Genomic DNA, 17739 nt, shown 5'->3' on the forward strand with positions numbered 1-17739 from the left:
TCTTTAATACAGGTATTACAGACTAAGTGAGCTTGTGGAATATGTGTTCCCATTGATTAATAAAGAACAGAGTTCTGCATTTCCATGCCCAGAATTCAGCTCTTTTTGCTACTGGAGAGAGCCTCTTCCTGAACTTAACATGGATGACCTGGCCTGAAAAGTACTTCTCACCAGAAGAAGGAATTTCATATTCAGCTACTCAGCTTCAGTTTAAATGTGAAGAACTTTCTTAATGAAGATGTTAATTTATATATTGGTACCGTAAGTCTTACTAAAGAAATCACTTTAATTTCATTGGTTTAAAACAAAGAAAATGCAAAGCTACTGTCTTACTTTTTGTGGGAGGGTGTGTGGATTTTTGTGTTTGTTTGTTTATTGCTTATTATTATATACCTGTTCTAAGGCACTTGAGATTGACCTGTCATTGATGGTCATGGTACCCAAGTGCTTCTGGGCAACTAAATGCTGAGGTAAAATATGACTTTGCATTTTCATCATTACAGACCTTACTGTAAACATAGATTATTCTTTTTTAAGTTGTCCTAAGTATATTTTCTAAAATGAAGCCAAAAAGTGTATGGAAACTGCCAAATAGAATGTCAGACCTATTAATGAAAAACGTGGTTTAATGTTCAAATGGTCAATTAGGCCATTTTTGAAAGAAGCCAGAGCCTAAGACAACTGTGCTCTTTCTCAGCTAGAATATAGAAAATGTATAGCCCTTACTAGCCTGACAGATTCTGAAGACATAAAATTCCTCTTTAAATGTTAATATGCCTTTTGTTACATGTACAAGACTGAGCTTGTACAAATCACACTCAAACTAACTCTGCTTATTACGTCTTGGGGTTTTTTACACACAACGCTTAAACTATTTCATGAGCTTGTTAAAATGAAAGTTGTCTTCAGACACTTGTATGGCTTTTGTTGTTTTCAGGCTGTGCTGCATCATGTTAAATTTTCATCAAGAAAAATCTTGGAACATTTCTGTAAGAGTTGGGGAACTGGCATTTTTATTTCCTTTTTCCGCACAGAGATAATGTGTGTGTGTGTATGCTGTGTAGGCCAGTAAAATGTATGTACAGATTATATTCAGGGAATTGTAATACTAAAAAAAAATTATGTATTTAATTTTTTAATTGTCTACTGCAGGTCTTTCCAGAGTTCTGTATTGCAGGTTTTCAGTAGCTGGAACAAAATACAATTCAGTCGTGAGATTCCAGCTGTCAGAATGGTTAAATGCTGTAGAGCAGAATAAAACCTTTTTTTTTTTTTTTTTTTTTAATGTTTTGGGTTATTCACAAACATCATGCTGGTCATTCCTCAGGTTCCAATCAGAGCCTGTGAACAAATTACGTTCCAATTCTGGTATTTATCAGCTATAAAAGCAGCTAATTGTTCTTTCTCCAAGAGTACTTGAAGGCAAACGTGGCTGCTTTTTAAGTTGAATTAGTACATTTAACTTCTTTTGGACAAAACTATGGTGAGAATGTATCATTTCACCAGCCCAGAGGGCTTAAGGACTACAGTCATATTTAAACATCATTTAAACACCAGTCCTGGGCTTTCTGGGTAAAGCCTTTCCTGTCACTCACTCCTTTAGTGAGTTCCTGGGGCCATGTGTTAAAGATCCTTCCAGGGGCAGCATCCAGAATTTGCATGGACTCTGGGGCAAGTTCTTCCCTGTACTCAGCTCCCGGTGGGAGCAGGGCAGAGCGAGTGCTCTCTGGCAGGCGTCTCTATGGCTGCCTGCTCCGTCCTGCACTGGGCTGCTCCTCTGGGAACAGCTGGGCCAGACCCTCCTGCATCAGCTCATGTGTGCTGCACGCAGGCAGGGAGCTCACTCGGTTTTACTACCTGCAAAAGAGTACATTTAGAGGATTTTACATCCCTCTAGGAGTATTTTTTTCTCCATTGTCAGGCTGAGAGTTTTAACCCACAGTTCTGATGTAACACCAGCTAACTCTGGACAATTGGTGTGCTGCTCGGGGAGGAGCATTTTTAAATCACTATATAAATGAAATTTTTTTTTTCCCCCATTATAAAATTCTAGTGTATTCCTGTATTTATAAAACACTGGATAAAGAGTGGAAGCAAGCAAAATCAATCTGGAATCTCTTTCAGAGCAGGAGAAGGAGAGTGGGATAAAAAAAATACCTGTCACGGTGTGTCGTGCATGTCAGTGAACTGAAAGGCATCCTCATTTTTATACTGTGAGAAAAATACTTTCTGTGGTTCTTGGTTACTAATCTACTCAGTGTTTAAGTGGATTTCACAGGATTCAATTCAAAGGATATTTTATTGCTTTTTTCTTGTATTTTTTTTGTAATGTCAAAAGCTTGCAAACATCATTCCATGTATTTTTTTTTTGCTTTTCTTACTTTTTATTCAATAGGTTTTATTAGAAACAAAAATTTTCATGATCACCAAGTGCTTTGAATATCAATGTGATTTGAGCTTTTAAGTCACTTAAATACTTAAAAATTAATAAATAAGAATCCAACGTAATAAAGTATTTTAATTACAAGATTAAATATTCTATCTAAAGATTCTATTTTGCAGAAAGGGAGTGAAGCAGCCTTTCCTAAAACATTCCTTTTGTGGATGTCAAAATTTTCTTTACTATGCTTAAGTCTACTCTTGGTAGCCCTGGTATTACACAGCTTTTCTAAAGATAAAAGCACTTCATGAAATTATGATGAGTTCCCAAGTGGAACAGATTGTTACCAAGGTTTGGCTGTGTCTTTTTTGGTTAATATTTTTTTTCCACTAGTCTTATTTTTTTTTCTTCAACTCCCTTCATCTTTTTAGACAGTCATAAAGATAAAATGTGGATTTCAAAGTGGAGACTTGAGTAAATAGGAAGCATGGAGAAATAGTATTGGGTGTACCTCCAAATACATGTACTTTCAGCTGGTATGAAAATGGGGGTTGTGTGAGTTGTGTAGAGAGCTCCTCATTCTGCTGACATGTCATTTTGCATTGTAGGAGTGTCCAAAAGGTTGCTTAATTTAAAAAAATTGATTTTTTTTTTTCTCTGTAACAGCTACAGTTTTATATTTTTTTTTTTGATAAAATGTAAATGTTGTCGAGTCTTTCTGACATGAGTAGGGCGGGGAGCTTGGTTTTTCTAAATCTAGCTTGTATTTGAAGCGTCTCAGATTGTTTGTTAACCCTGTTTCGGGACAGAATATGGGGCCTGTCGTTGCATACCTGTGTTCTTGGGGCTGCTGGGCACTTTACTGACTCTAGAGCAGACATCTCATTGCTGTCGAACTGGGCTTGTGCCACAATATCAGTGTGGAGTGGGGTAAATAAGAATTATGCATTAGCCTGTCCTTTTGTTACCTTAGTGGAGAGAAGTGGCCTGAAACTAATGTTTGAGAACAAGTTGTGCTGTACTGATGTAAAATTAGCGCAAGCTACATCATTCTTTCTGTGAAAGAGGAACTTCTAAGTGTGCCTGGCTGTGGGCACACGCACACCCCTGTTAAGACTGTGTTGTTGAAGATGCAGATCCTCTTAGCGTTGGAACCCCTCAAAGGCTGAGTCAATGACACCTGTCTGGGAGTAAATAAGGAACATTGCAATTCAAGACTTGTTAGTGACTTGGACATTACCCATTTCTATAATGATTCAAAGATCAGCAGTTTTAAGGGTACGCATTTCTGGATTTTTTTTTTTTTTTTAGTTTACTGTACCAAGCATGTTTGTACTTCAAAAGATTGGGCTTTCATTCCCAACAGTATACAAGTGCATGTGCAATCTTGGCTCATGTCTTATTACCCTTCTGTCATCAGTATATGCCTTCCAAAACCCTTTTTTTTCTTTTCAACTGGAAAAGTTTAACACTTGTGTTAACTCTGTTATGGAACTTCTGAAGCAAACTCTGAATCCGTTTATGGTAAATGCAGAAAAGATGAGCTTTCATGTTAATGTTTCATGCAAGTATTTTAGAAAATGCTGTCATATGAATGAGTTGTTTAAATGACTGTAATGCAAATTCCTAATGAAACATCACAGATAGATAGTGAATTTGAGATGCCTTTAAAGTGTCACTGTTGCCTGAAGAAATTTTAGTTTCCAGAGTTAAAATTTGCTAAATAGAATGGAATTATTTGGGACTTTTTTTACAGTGTTAATTCCTTCCAGATGAAAGTTAAAATGTTGTTTATTTTGAGGGTGGGAAAACTCTCTTCAGTCATTTGTTTCATTTTTATCTTGAAGATGTGGAATACTTGATTGTTAAGCAACCCAATCACTAATAAGGTAGTGTGTTTAAAATGTCAAATCTGTGATCATACCAATACAGTGGTTTTTGTTAAGACTGGACTGTCTTGGGTACAGCAACCCACACTTCAGTGCAATGTTTATTGGTGTTCGGAACAATGTTATCACAATAAAAACAGACTTAAAGTGAAAATTCTCTTTCCTTTGTGTTTGGTAATACCTTTATTGTAGTGCTGATCGAGTAAATGTGGGGCTATTAAAATTGCATTTATATTTGACATGGAATTCAAGTTGGTCTTCTAAGGACTACAGTACATTTGCATTCTTTCACGCTTGATTTACTTTTTTTCAGAGTATTTATACAGCTGATAAAAAATTGCTGTCATCAAGATTAACCTGTGTGCCAGTACCAATACTGGGTTACAACTATAATGAAAAGCAAACATGCACTTGGTAATGTAAAATATCAGGTAACAGAGGCACGACCTGGGAATGTAGAAGCTGCCTTGAAGAAAATGTTATAACTGCAGTTTGAGCTCTTGTAAATCTGCCCTAATTTGGAGATTTATCCTATTTCCATCAAAGTTAACTTTTCCCTTTCAAGGGAAAGAGTATTGTCTTCCACAGCAGTTGTTAAATAGTTTGAGGCTAATATTGTGAGGCTGTCTTGGAAAAGGGGCCTCAGGCTTTCAGTAGAAATTGATTTTCCTGGTCTCTTGGTGCTCGTGGTAAATGCAACCAACTAGCAACCTCTCTAGAGAACCTGAGTGTTCAGTCACATTGTGACACATCTGCATGAAAAGGTCAGTGATGCTGTGCCTTTTGGTCCTTCTGTGGTGGTATTGGTGTTTTATCAGCTCCTGTGTTCCTGCTGGGTTTCCCCCATGACTGTGCTCGCACACTGCGCTCACTCCTCACCCCACACTCTCCTCACTGCCCATTTTCACACGTTGCTCTCACTGCTTCTTTGGTGCTGCAGTGAGTGACTGCCAGTGCACGCAAGAGAAGGGTGGTGTGTCCTGTGTATGCCAAATGTTTGGACCTGTTGTGAAAACATTTCTGAGCTGCCCTTGTTTCTCCTGTGTCCATCTTACCCTAATGCACTCCTACTAGGGTGGTCTTGTTTTTGGTGGATGGATTTTCTGTCTTGGAGCAACTGGCTTAGATGTGTGAAGAGCAGAACCACAGTTTCCAGGAACAGGCACTTCTCTCTGTGCAGGACACTGCCTGGAGTTATGTCATACAATTGGTGCACTGCGGGCCTGCAGGCCTGCACTGTTTTGGTGGGAAATACATGTATGCTCCCACTTGCTGCCAGCTGAGCTCTCGTACCAGTGGTGAGGTGAGCAGGGAGTCAGCTCAGAAGGGTTTTCTGAGCAGATGTCCCACATGCTGCACGCATTCAGAGCTTTGCAGGTTTCACTGTTGGGCACAGCAAGGGTTTGTCAGGGTCCTCTGCCTGGCAGGGGTGGCCACTTCTGTGCAGTGTTTCCTAAGCAGTCCCTTGCTGCTTTTCCTCCTTTCCCTTAAATTAATCAAACCCATAATGGTGTTTCTGTCCCACTTGAGAGCTGGTGCACCTCCTGTTTTCTTTCTGGTCATGTCTTTCAGTCAACCTTTCTTTGCCTTCTCTTTTTAATTCATCTTCCTACCTTGCCGGTCTCTAATCTTAAATTCCCCACGTCTGATGATACTTCATGTGTCTGTGCTCTAGTAGTGACAAGCAACAGCCTGAACTGCTCAGCCTAGAACTGGCTGAAGGGCAGGGCTCAAAGGGTTGTGGTGAAAGGGACTGCTTCTGGCTGCTGCTGCGTGACCAGTGGTGCTCCTCTGGGCTCAATTCTAGGGCCGGTTCTGTTCAATATATTTATCAATATATTTATCAATGTATTTATCATTCTGGCTGCAGGAGCCAAATGCACCATTTGCAAGTTTGCTGATTATGCCAAACTGGGAGGTGCTGCTCACTCCGGAGGGACAAGGCCTTGCAGAGAGATCTAGATGGATTGGAGCTTTGGGCACATCTGTTTGCAATGCTGTCGTGGTTTGGGAATGGTATTCCCCAATTTCATGTTCCCACTGAAATACCCCAGACCACTGAGCTTTCTCACCCCTCCTCCAGCTCCTTCCCTTCCCTTGTGGAGGGCTGGAAATGAGAGCTGGAGGCACACAGAGATAGAGATCACAGGTTGAGATAAGAACAATTTACTAGAAACAGCAATGAAATAAGAAACAGTAACAACAGCAAAATGACCAGCAGAGTGTACAATTCACATGTGCTTGCTCACCTCTGCTGTAACACTTAACTCTGTCCCTACCAGAACCAGGACAAATGCAAAGGCCAGTGATTGGTAAAAATGAACAATCAAACAAACAATAAAAACATCCAACCAACCAACAACCCTGAAAAATCCCCAAAGTGTTTCTGGAACCTCTTGTGTGTAAGGCAGCCAAGTGCACTCCCCACATGCCATTGGACACTTCCTTTTCCCTGGAACTCACCCTGGTTTCCCCATGCTCTTGAACTTCAAGCTGCTTTGATAGACCACAAAGAAGGGTGTCCCACCAGGGCCTTAGGAATGGCTGGCTGCCCAGTCTCTCAGTCACTGGGAAATATACCACATGCCAGCAGAATGGACAGAGGGGAATGCAGCCCCGGGGTGGTCTGTGCAGCTGCTCAGCACTCCCGGGCATGGACAGCCCGTGCTCCATCTGCTTGTGAAGCACACACAGCCTTGCTGCAGTGGCCGGCTGAGCCCTGCAGATGCCAGGTCCTGAGCCTGTGGGCTCTGCCCACTGCCATGCTGGGGGAGTGGAGGGGCCATCTCAGGATCCCCAAGCCTGTCAGTGTCTAAGAGGCATTTGGCCAATGCCCTTGACAACATGCTTTCGCTTTTGTCCAGCCCTGAACTGGTCAGGCACTTCTTGTAGGTCCCTTGCAACTGAAATGTTATCTTTGCCAGGAATCAGGGCAGTGACTGAGCCAGTAAGATGGACAAGAATTGTGTTGGCAGAATTTCTATGTACTGCAAAGCCTATGTAACAGTGCTTGACACTGAATAAACATTTAAAATATACATGCAAGCTTGACTGAGAAGCCAGAAATTGCAGTTCTAAAGGCAGTGGAGAAGAGAGCAAAAATTTTGGCTTACAGTGCTGCTGTATTCCCTGGAAAGCAAAAGAGCATTGAAGCATGACACAAGAGGTAGGCTTTATTTGGACATATCTGCAGTTGTTTTCTGTCATACAGTTCTCTTTATGTTGCTGGGTATTACTCTCTCTCCCCATTTGAGATTATTTTATATATATATATATATATATATATATATATATATATGCATGAATATATGTATAGACATGCACACCAAAGCATAATTTGAAATGCACTGTTCCTTTTGCTGAAAAATTGTAGTAATGTTCCTTTTTTCACAATTGGGACAGGGAAATAAATGCCAAAACCTGCTTATGCAGTAACATGTTACAAGATGTTGTTTGAAGTCTCCCATATACCCAAAGAATTGGCAGAGCTGCTGTTCTGCATCCAAGTCTGCCGGGTACATTGCAAAAAGGTTGTGTTGGCTGGAGCACAAGTCTGTCTTGTGATGGCAGGAGACTGCCCCCAGGTATTCCTGGTAGCTGAATGATTTGAACTCTGTGCCATTATCCAGAAGCAGCCAGCAACCTGCAGAGCAAGTCTCAGTGGAGTGCACATTCCTCCCATCTCCAAGCTGAGACCATAAATGCATTTCTGGTTTTAGTGAAACAGACCCATAACCACTAGTGGGCTGTCATGCAAGGACTTACCTAATCAGCAATCACTTCCAAATGCATGCTGTATTGTCAGGAAACAGTTCAATCCTGATTTGAATATCCCAATTGCAGTTGGGGAGCCCTTTACCTTGCATTCCCAGTGCATTTTAAAGCTGCATGGGGTGGTGATGGGCATGTTGTTTCAAGTTGCTTTCTTATGCTTTCCACCTACAGCTTGCTTGACTGTTTGCAATTTTTCTTTGGGCCAGTTGGCTACACCAAACCAACTAGAGTCTCAGTGACACTGCACAAAGTTGCTGCAACTAACCTGGTGTACACTGAAAGGAAATGTGATAGAATACCACAGAAAATCCTCATTGCTTTGAGTGTTCTCAAAGTGGACAGTAGAAATGTTTTTGCTGTCTCAGAGGTCTTAATGGCAAAGTAATGAGGTAGAATTTTTTTAATACTTTTTGCAGTGAAAATTGGCATTCCTGCTTTGCTGCAGTCTTTCCTGGGGATATGACTGATTTATATGTCACATTGGGGCTCTAGGATATGCTTGCCACATTTGGCCAGAGCCAAGTCTCTCTGGCTGTCAGCATGCTGGCTTGGCTTCAGATATTCTGCTGCTAAAGCCCTGCCTCTGGGAATTCAACTGTCTCACAAGTGATATTGCCCTGGGGACTCACCTGGTTTGGATATTTGCAGTCCCTGGGGAACCACAGTGCTTCGTGCCTGGCTGAGGGACTGTCAGACACTCATCTGCCTGCACAGCTTCACCTGGTACGGTTTGGGTTTCTTCCTGTTTTGATGTCAAATTAGAGCACCTGGCCCAATAGATACTGTATTGTCTAAGAGTCTTGCAATTCTCACATAATGCCTTACTAAACGATCTACAAAGCAGTCTAAAAGGTAGCACTGTGATCTATGAAACAGGCACCAGTCCTGTCTTAGAGCTCCCACCTACTGGATTTTTTTTAAGGCTTTCTCAGTTAACAGATGCTTCCCATTTGAGCTTGTGGATGCTCCTGGATGTGGCAGTCAAATCATAAACCCACAGTGAGAAATGTTCCTTTCAGTGCAGGTATTTCTGTGTTCTGCTGCTGATTCTCACCAAAGATGTAAATGCTCCATCAACAGGCTCAGGGTATTGTGGAGCAGGGCTCTTGCTCTTTCCTTTGAAGCTGGGCTGTTCTGTGTGGAGCCAACCCTTGTCAGGCCTTTGCATGCATTTGTGCTTGAATCTCTTCCAGCTGCTGCATTATTAATATTTTATACAAGCACTGACTGGAGCAGAGACCAACTCAGGTTCCATCCTCCCTCTCCCTATTCATGGGAAATAACTGTACATCCCTGTGGTCTTCCCAGCTGGGTCAATACTCCACCTTGTAAGCTCCAGGAAAATAACCTCATTAGGAGGAACCGAGCCACCTACTCTGATTACAGCAATTACCAAGGAAGTGCAAATTAAGGGTCAAGTCCCCCTCAACAAAGGCGGGAATCTTAGACAGAGGTTCCTTGTAAAAGGTCATAGCTTTAGCCACCCACACTGCCAGACATGAATGGGAAGCTACCCCTGAAAGGTCTAAAGGTGTCCTCAAAATAAGCTGCTGGGATTGTGCCCTGCTGTGACACAATTTAGGGAATGCTCCATAGCAGGGTACAAATATCAGTTATGCTGCATTATGAGGGCTTAAACTATCCCAGCACTGCAGCAGCAGATCCTGGTCTAAAGGGAAACTTTCTCGTAGAAGATGGCCCTGTCCCATCAGCAGAACTGGGCTTGTGAAGATTTGTGGGTTGGATTTTGAAATCTCCTGGAGCAGTTAGGTAATAATTACATAATTGATACAACTTCTGCAACTCTTAGCTCTAAACTTGCCCTGCTGATTCTTAAAAATTTCTCACTTGGAGGGAGGTGGGACAAAAAAGTTGTGTTTGCCAGCTAGGTCTCCCTAAGCACTCAGCTCATTTTGTTTGTTTCCATGAGTCATTTTTAGAACAGGCAACAATAATCTTGAGTCACACGTAGTCTGGAGCCAACTTCTTAGACAACACAGCTTTCTTGAGGAGAGTGAAAAATATCCTGAAAGGAAAAGTGCTTCTCTGGCTTTTGTTCGTAACAAGAAATTAAGTTTTTAAAACAAAACAAAAAAAAAAGCATATGATATGCTTGGCTTTTGAAAACACAGAAAACAACCCTTCCTCTCTGTCCGTACAATTCTGAGACCTAGAAAGGCATGGGACAGAAAGGACAAAAGAAAGCTAAGCCCCCCTTGAAGAAGCGTGCAGTTGCTGACTGCATGAAAATGCACAGGTCCAGGAAAATGCAGGGAAATGAGGCGGAGGCGGCTCCTCTTATCAGGAGTGCAAGTTCACTGTACATCTTTGGCTACTGACTGCCAGCTGCTCTGACAGAAACAGCCTTCCTGCTACAAACACAGCCAGCCCTAGCTTCTGCTTATCTCTAACACCGTCATTTTGAAAATCAGGTGCCAAGAGATCTTCCCAAACCAGGCAGGTGCTTTAAAACTCCACTCACCGTTTCCTTCCTGTGCCCACAACTCCCCCAGTGCAACCCTAGCTGCCCTAGGACTGACTCAGAGGTCCTCTGTGGACAGAAAGTTTTTTCTGCCTGCTTTTTTTAAAAGCAGTTCAGCTTCCAGGATGTGATAGTTTGTTGTGGGAAGGCCCCATCTCATTGCCTGGAAACACAATTGTTAGGGAGCATCTGTTCCAAAACTAAGTAACAAAAGCACAAGTCTTCCTCTGATCTTCTCAGATGGGAAGGGCTTCAGCTAAATACACTCTGCTGCTCTACAGCACAGGGAGTTCTTCCCTCACCTAAAAAAATTGTTTGTTCTGAGGCTACAAACAGCTGTTCTGCATTTGTAATAAGGAAAATACACTACACAAACCACTATGATAAATACAACTCTGTGTGGCATGAACAGACTATTGAAAAGATCAGTTGATATAAAGAATGTACAGGTGACAAATGTATGTACATGTGAAAAATGAATGTACAGTCCTGCTCTCAGTTAAACGTGGCTGGATTTGTTTTCAGCCACAAAAGTGATCAAAATGCTAACTCCTAAGAGCCAAAGCATCGCTTTTATTACCTCCACTGAGAAGTGGCTAGTGTGAGAAGTAAAATACTGCTGCCTAAATTGTGTTTATCTGTTTAAGCTAAGGAAGCTGCTCTATCCATATAAACAGATGCTGAGTGTTAAAACAAACCTCATTCAAAAGCACCAATGCAGGAGGCTGTCACAAGGACTCTGGCAGACAGTTGGTTTGTGCATTTGACAATATTGACTAAAAACACTATTTTCCTTTATCGACCATTTTTTCTCTGATTTGTCTTCTACCATGCACTGAAGACAAAAACTTCCCTTCTAATGCAAGTACTGCTGGAGTACCAGAAACAAACTCTATAAAATTTTTTAAACTTTTCAAAATCACCATTTTTCTGGCTAAGCAATGATGATTCTGGTTTATCTGACCTGTTTTATTAATTTCCAGGAGCAAGCTTTAATCTCAAGAGCATCATGAATAACCAATCATCTTTTTTACTCTATAAGTAGACAATAAGTGTTCTAAATCTTTCAGTAGTAGCAACTGCACCTTGAGCTCACATCTGCCCAGTGGCAAGCTGAGGCAAGTTTCTCCCTATGCTGCTGCTTCCACCTGACTGAATCACTCAGCTTGTCTCCTAGCATTGTGTTTGGCTCTTAAAGGCAAAAAAGAAAACTGATGCAGATGAATATAATTTTGCTTTGCACCACAATGGTTTGCAATTGCACTGAACAAACTGATTATGCCAACACACGTTATTAAATAATACAAGGAGTAAAAAGTCATCAACCATATCCACTACAATTTCACTTTCTTGGCTCTGCTTTACTGAAAACATGAAAATAGCTGACCACAACTGTAAACTTGAGTGAAGATGTAAACTTTGATACACTAGGGACAGTTTGAAAAACTAGGGAAGATATTGCAAAGGCAATTTAATGGGGAACAGCAGGAGCACAATGGAGAAGTATCTATTGAGAACATACTTGTTTAAACAGTTGTTCTGCTTGTACAGGTAAGCAAGGGCTTGGGAAGGAGTTCATTTAGCTACAAAAATGTGACTTTTGTAGCTATCTCTGGAAAAAAGGGACAAGGAAAAGGTTTCTGTATAGACTATAAACCCATCACTGAAATCAAATATATAAACTGAATATATTAAAGCTTTGAATTTTATTACACTTAAGTTCTTCTGAATATCTTACCCTTCTGCCCTGTTCAAGGTAAACCTAAACATGAGAAATGGAAGGATAAAGGAGAACTCCACTAAACGTGGAGTACATTTCGTCAGAGTCTGTGTAGGCCAGCTTGCCTCCCGTTACAACAACATTTACTTCATCTCCTGCTTTGAGGTGAAGAACAAGGTGGAACGTCCCAGGACCACCACAGGTCTGTTTCCCCGAGTAGGGTTTGTGATACTCCAGCAGTTCCCTTCTGTACCCAGCAGTGTGGAGCTGAGCCACACTGGCATTGGAGACGGACAGCACCGCTTCTACGTACTCATCCCTCTCCGGGGCCAGCACGGCCGTGATCAGGTAGCGCCCTTCATACGGTGATGTGAAAATGCCTGTAGAAGAGAGACAGACTGGGCTCAGCACAGTAACTCACAGTGGGGACACCTGACTGCTCTAAGCACAATGACAAACATAAAGCCACATGGGTCACCCACTGCTACGTACACGTAACTGCAACAAGGTCAGCCTGGGCAGGGGACCAGCTGATTGAAGTCATGAAGGCAAACGCCCACGTAACACCTCAGTGCTTGAGAAGGAGGCAGCCCTCACTTAGGGCCCTTGGGGAGGCAGTATGAGAACCTCCCTCCTCCTCTCCTCTCCTCCAGGTGACCCAGCCACAGTGAAGTGGATTAGTAAGGAACCTCACCTCTGCTACTTGGGCTCAGCTGGCCTCAGGTGGGCTGAGGATGCACAAGCAGCTGTGTAGTGGTGAGCTGGGCCTCAGTAGTACTGGGCAGTCGTGGAAAACCAGCCGTGGCAAAGCGTCTGCCTGTCCACACCCACAGGAAGCTTTTACCCCAGTGTGTCTGGCTTAGATGGACTTCGTTCAGTGTGCCAGCAAGGCCTGAGGTATCATGGAACACTGGTAACCCATGCTACTGCCTGTCTAGCATGTCTGTGGCTCCATTCTTTGGCTGTTACCTGTATTGGGGTTATAGTAGTCCCCGTCATTCACAAGCACTTTGTTGAAGTGAACCACGCCAACATCGCTGGAGAAAGGCTTTTGTGTGAGCCCAGCAGAAAATGACACCAGAGAGGGCACAGCAGCAGAGGCAGGTCCTGAAATGGATAACAACACAAGTCAGAGTCACATAAGGATGACAACACAGCCTTTTCCCTATGATGCTTTATAATCCAATGTCTCTGTTCCTGCACATACTCCACTTGGACTAATCCTGCCACTTGCAGGATGCCAGAATTAGCAGAACAAAAATTGCTGGCCCAGGCCCCAGGTGTCTCACCATAAAATTTATGGAGCACCATAAAGTTCCTGCCTTGGCCACAGGTTTTTTTGGTTTTTTTTTCCCTTCTAAGGAATGGCTTGTAAATGCCAGCAGTGGAAATCCTACCACCTTTCAATTCAACAATGCTTCTGCCAAAGACTTTCTTCAGGATGGAGGCTGACTTCCAAAATCTCCACTCTCCATCACTATCACAATGGCCATAGGAATGCTAAAGATTATAGCTCGTGCCAGCTTTCCTTGTCATGTTGAGAAGCTGTGCACGGCTTAGATTTCCCACTTTCTCTGCCAAAGTATAGTGAAAATGGCTATAAGAATATATAGCACTTCAGTATTAATGCAAAGAGAACCTCTTGTCTCTCTCCAGCACTTCTCTTTTGGGGGACTTTTCACTTCACAATTTTTTCTTCTCTCATCAGATCAAACAGACACTTAGGTGTTTTATAGTGGCTATCCAGTTACTAGATAAACACTGCTGTTAGACTGGGCTGGATGAAATATAATTTGGACAATTAAGACAAATTTTTACTTTTAACAGACTGACTTAATGGCAAGTGTGCAGTGCTCAACCGCTAACTAGTCCCATTCTAGTTACGTTCCCTTTAAACATTTTCCTTAAGGCAGTACACGCTGCTAGAAGTAGTCAATTCTTGCTGCTTTGTCTGGGCAAGTAACTAAACAACAAATGCCCTGAAGTCATCCACAGCTGCTGTTTCACCCTGCTCCTTCTGCCTTCCTTAAAATTAATGTTTGGCCTCTCCCTCTCAGAGATGCCAATCAGCAACAAATGCAACATTCATCAAATCATTGAGCATCTCGAATTGAAAGAGACTCACAAGGATCATTTAAGTCCAACTCCTGGCCCTGCACAGGACACCCCAGCAATCACACCTTATGTCTGAGGGCATTGTCCAAACTCTTCTTGAACTCTGTCAGGCTTGGTGCTGTTCCCACTTCCCTGGGGAGCCTGTTCCAGCACCCAACCACCCTCTGGGTGAAGAACCTTTTCCTGAAATCCAATCCAATTCAGATAATATTGATTAAAAGTTTAAAAAGTCACATAATCTAAAATGTGGATATACAAATGTTCTGCTATCCATTGTTTTTCTGAATAACTCAGCTGGGGCAGGGGGGAGGAGAAGGCAAAGGGGAAGACATGCCTGCAACTTCAGAACTGGCAAATAACTACGCTGATTTCCCTCAGGGGCTGGTAACCAGCTGCCTCATTATCTTTGGAAATCTTCCTATTTAGCATTTGGTCTCATGCTCAGCAGATAGACAGAAGCCCTTTTTCATTACTCCTACCTGCCAGTGTGCCTGCAGGTGCTCCTGTAAGCTAAAATGATGTTATTTGAAAAGAGCAAAATTAGTTGCAGAAAGTCTACTTACTTAAACAGCTTCTGTAGAGCTCCACCACCTTAACACAACGCTACTTACAGAAAGCTCCTCTCAGCTTATCTTGAGACTCAAATTAATTGAAAACACACCTCAACTTGTTGGCTCACTCAGAAGGTGTCTATCCCCTGCAGTCACACTGCACAAATGGAACAAACCATGTGTTGCCTGCCCAGAAACACTGCCAGCTTTGGAGCAGCTACAGTCCTGTTTGGGTTGGTGTCATCTGAATAAAGGAGTGACTCCTGCCCTGGCTCTCCATGGCTTCCTTCAAGATTTTCCTTCACTAATTGCTAGAATAGTTACTAGAAATAACTATTTGTTGCTATGCTGATGAAATTGCTTCAGATCTGCAGCCTAGTTTAGCATACCATATGTATCTATTCAAAGGAGAAATCTTAAACCTGACTATCCTCTCGATCAGTTCAGGGGTCGATAGAAGATGCACAGTAAAGATGCAGTGTGTCTGTGCTCTCTTCCCCTCTTCCAGCTTCCAGCTGGAGTTGTGCCTGTTTGAAGTGTTCGTAATTCCTACCAACAGCTCAGCAGTGCTTTTGCAGAACTTTAGAGAGGGCTGCACCACCTTCTCTTACATGTCCCCTCTTGCAAACACTTTTCTTCATGCAAAGATCAAAGTTCAGCTTCTTGAGGGAAGGTCCAGGCTTGGACACTACTGTCATTTGAGCAGTCAGTATTATGGAAGTATAAACATCAGAAAAAAAAATTAAAGCATTTTAAAACTGTGAACCACAGGCACAGCTCTGATGAAGAAACTGCTAGGCAGACAAAAACTTTCACAAAAGATTCGACCACAGTTTTACTCCCCCTTTTGGGGGAGGAAGAAGCTCTTTTGCGTTCAGATGCATTCAGGAAGGTTTCACTTGAGATATTACACGTAGATGTAAGCAGGAGCAGGTAAGTCTGTTCTTGGCAATCAAAGCTACTGTAATGCATTCTGGGGAGTCAAAAAACCACAGAAGATGCATGGGTGGCTCTTGTTAGGTTACGGCTACTTCCACCCATCTGCTAGTTGTGTCTCTGGTTCTCCACCTCTCTTTTGACTTCCAAGCACAGTTCATGCCTCCCACAGAGCCCAAGGGCCAGAAAGAAGGAAAAGAAAAAATATCACTGAGCAAAACAAAACAGCACACAGCATAGGCATTTGCTATCAAGATGAAAGGAGAAAAAGCCAACAGTGTGACAGTGCTGCTGACAACTACTCAGCAACTGGAACGAGGAAGAACCAACATAGAAGAGAGACTGTAAGTACATAATTCATTTGTCAGGAGGCACTTATGATTCCCTTGGATATAGCAGGAGTAAGGAGGATTTATCAGATTTCCTCTGACAAATGGTCAATACTCCTAAGTCTAAATGAGGGCAAAGTGTGTAATTTCAGTTAGAGCAAATGAGACAAAAATACCAGCAATTTATCACCGCCCTGCCTTTTTTTTTTTCTTTAAACTCTCCAATTTGACCTTAACATCTCATTTTCAGAAACATTCCTCCTGTCTATGGGTTGGCCAGACAGCACAGCACCCCACTGATTTCCATGAGCCAGTGCTCAATGAAGCTGCTCTGCTAAGTCACAGTGATTCTAATGTGGATGATAACTCAGTGTGCTATGAAGGCACACATACTTTTCTCCTGAGTCTGTTGGTAACACCTCTGTCTGCTCTTACAACTTCATCCTTTCACACTGCAGCAAGGGAAGATTTGCTTCAGCAGTTACCTACTGCTCCTTATACAAATATCCAACTCTTGCTGTATTAAAAAGGTTAAGTGGATGTACTCAGGTCCTGACACTTAACTCACACTCACCTTTGCTGTAAACTCCTTGCCTGTATGAGCTACTATGTAATATTGTATCTTGTACTCTCTCATTAACACTTGTAAGTCCTCAAAGATCTTCACCTACAACTTAATATTGTGGGACGCCTGCACATATCTAAGGAATCTGAAAAAAATCAAGAAAAACTCTGGTACTGAAAACATGCAAATCATGCCTCAGCATTCAAGAAAAGCATGAAAGTGGGCTATTTTAGTCCCAGGAGACAGAATTGGAGCCCTCGACTTCTTCCTGGACAGTCCTTTTACGTCACAGAAGATTTTCAGAAACAGAAAGAGAGTACTCAGAAGGGCATCCTGATAGTACAAGATTTTTATATTAGGAATTATAGTACAAGAACATCTGATCATCTTTTAAATTTGAATTTGAGTACCACAAAACGTACTGGGTGAAGACTGCCAAGGATATCATAAACAGCTGTCCTGAACTAATTAGACAGTAAGGATTCCTTGATGCCTTATTTACGCATTAAGTTCCTCCTCCAATAAGCCACAAATCTTCCCTTCCCCAGCTGTTAATTTCCACAACAATGTTAACTGCTGAATGCTGTCCCAGAATGCTCTCTTCACCAGACACTGACAATTAGAATCACAGACTCAATTAGACTGGAAAAGACCTCTGAGACTGAGTCCAACCTGTGACCAAACACGACCATGTCAACCAGACCATAGCACTGAGTGCCACATCCAGTCATTCCTTAAACACCTCCAGGGACGGTGGCTCCACCACCCCCCTGGGCATCCATTCCAAAGTTTGATCACCCTTTCTGTGAAGAAATTCTTCCTCATGTCCAGCCTAATCCTCCCCTAGTACAGCTTAAGGCCATGTCCTCTTGTCCCACCACTTGCTGCCTGGCAGAAGAGGCCGACCCCCAGCTGGCTACACCCTCATTTCAGGGAGTTGTAGAGAGTGATAAGGTCACGCTGAGCCTCCTTTTCTCCAGGCTAAACAACCCCAGCCC

At 42.4% G+C, this 17739-nt stretch overlaps 2 protein-coding genes across 6 annotated transcripts in view; one reads left to right on the forward strand and one right to left on the reverse strand.

The window, feature by feature from the left end:
* LPIN2 (lipin 2) overlaps positions 1 to 4423 on the forward strand; it is a 45088-nt gene extending 40665 nt beyond the window's left edge. For 4 of the 5 annotated variants that reach the window (XM_048289491.1, XM_048289490.1, XM_048289492.1 and 1 more), the window contains one exon: positions 13 to 4423. In XM_048289491.1, the coding sequence (XP_048145448.1) occupies positions 13 to 157 (145 nt within the window). In that variant the 3' untranslated portion in view covers positions 158 to 4423. The remainder of the gene's footprint in view (positions 1 to 12) is intronic. The other variant, XM_048289493.1, reaches the window with a different exon arrangement.
* A 1996-nt stretch (positions 4424 to 6419) lies between these two features.
* The window catches only part of EMILIN2 (elastin microfibril interfacer 2), a 37350-nt gene continuing 26030 nt past the window's right edge, over positions 6420 to 17739 (reverse strand). The window contains exons 7-8 of the mRNA XM_048289488.1: positions 13215 to 13352; positions 6420 to 12625 (exon numbers count right to left, since the gene is read on the reverse strand). Coding sequence (XP_048145445.1) covers positions 12288 to 12625; positions 13215 to 13352 — 476 coding nt within the window. The 3' untranslated portion in view covers positions 6420 to 12287. The remainder of the gene's footprint in view (positions 12626 to 13214; positions 13353 to 17739) is intronic.

Source organism: Corvus hawaiiensis, chromosome 30 (genome assembly GCF_020740725.1).
Source record: "Corvus hawaiiensis isolate bCorHaw1 chromosome 30, bCorHaw1.pri.cur, whole genome shotgun sequence".
NCBI classification, from domain to species: Eukaryota; Metazoa; Chordata; class Aves; order Passeriformes; family Corvidae; genus Corvus; species Corvus hawaiiensis.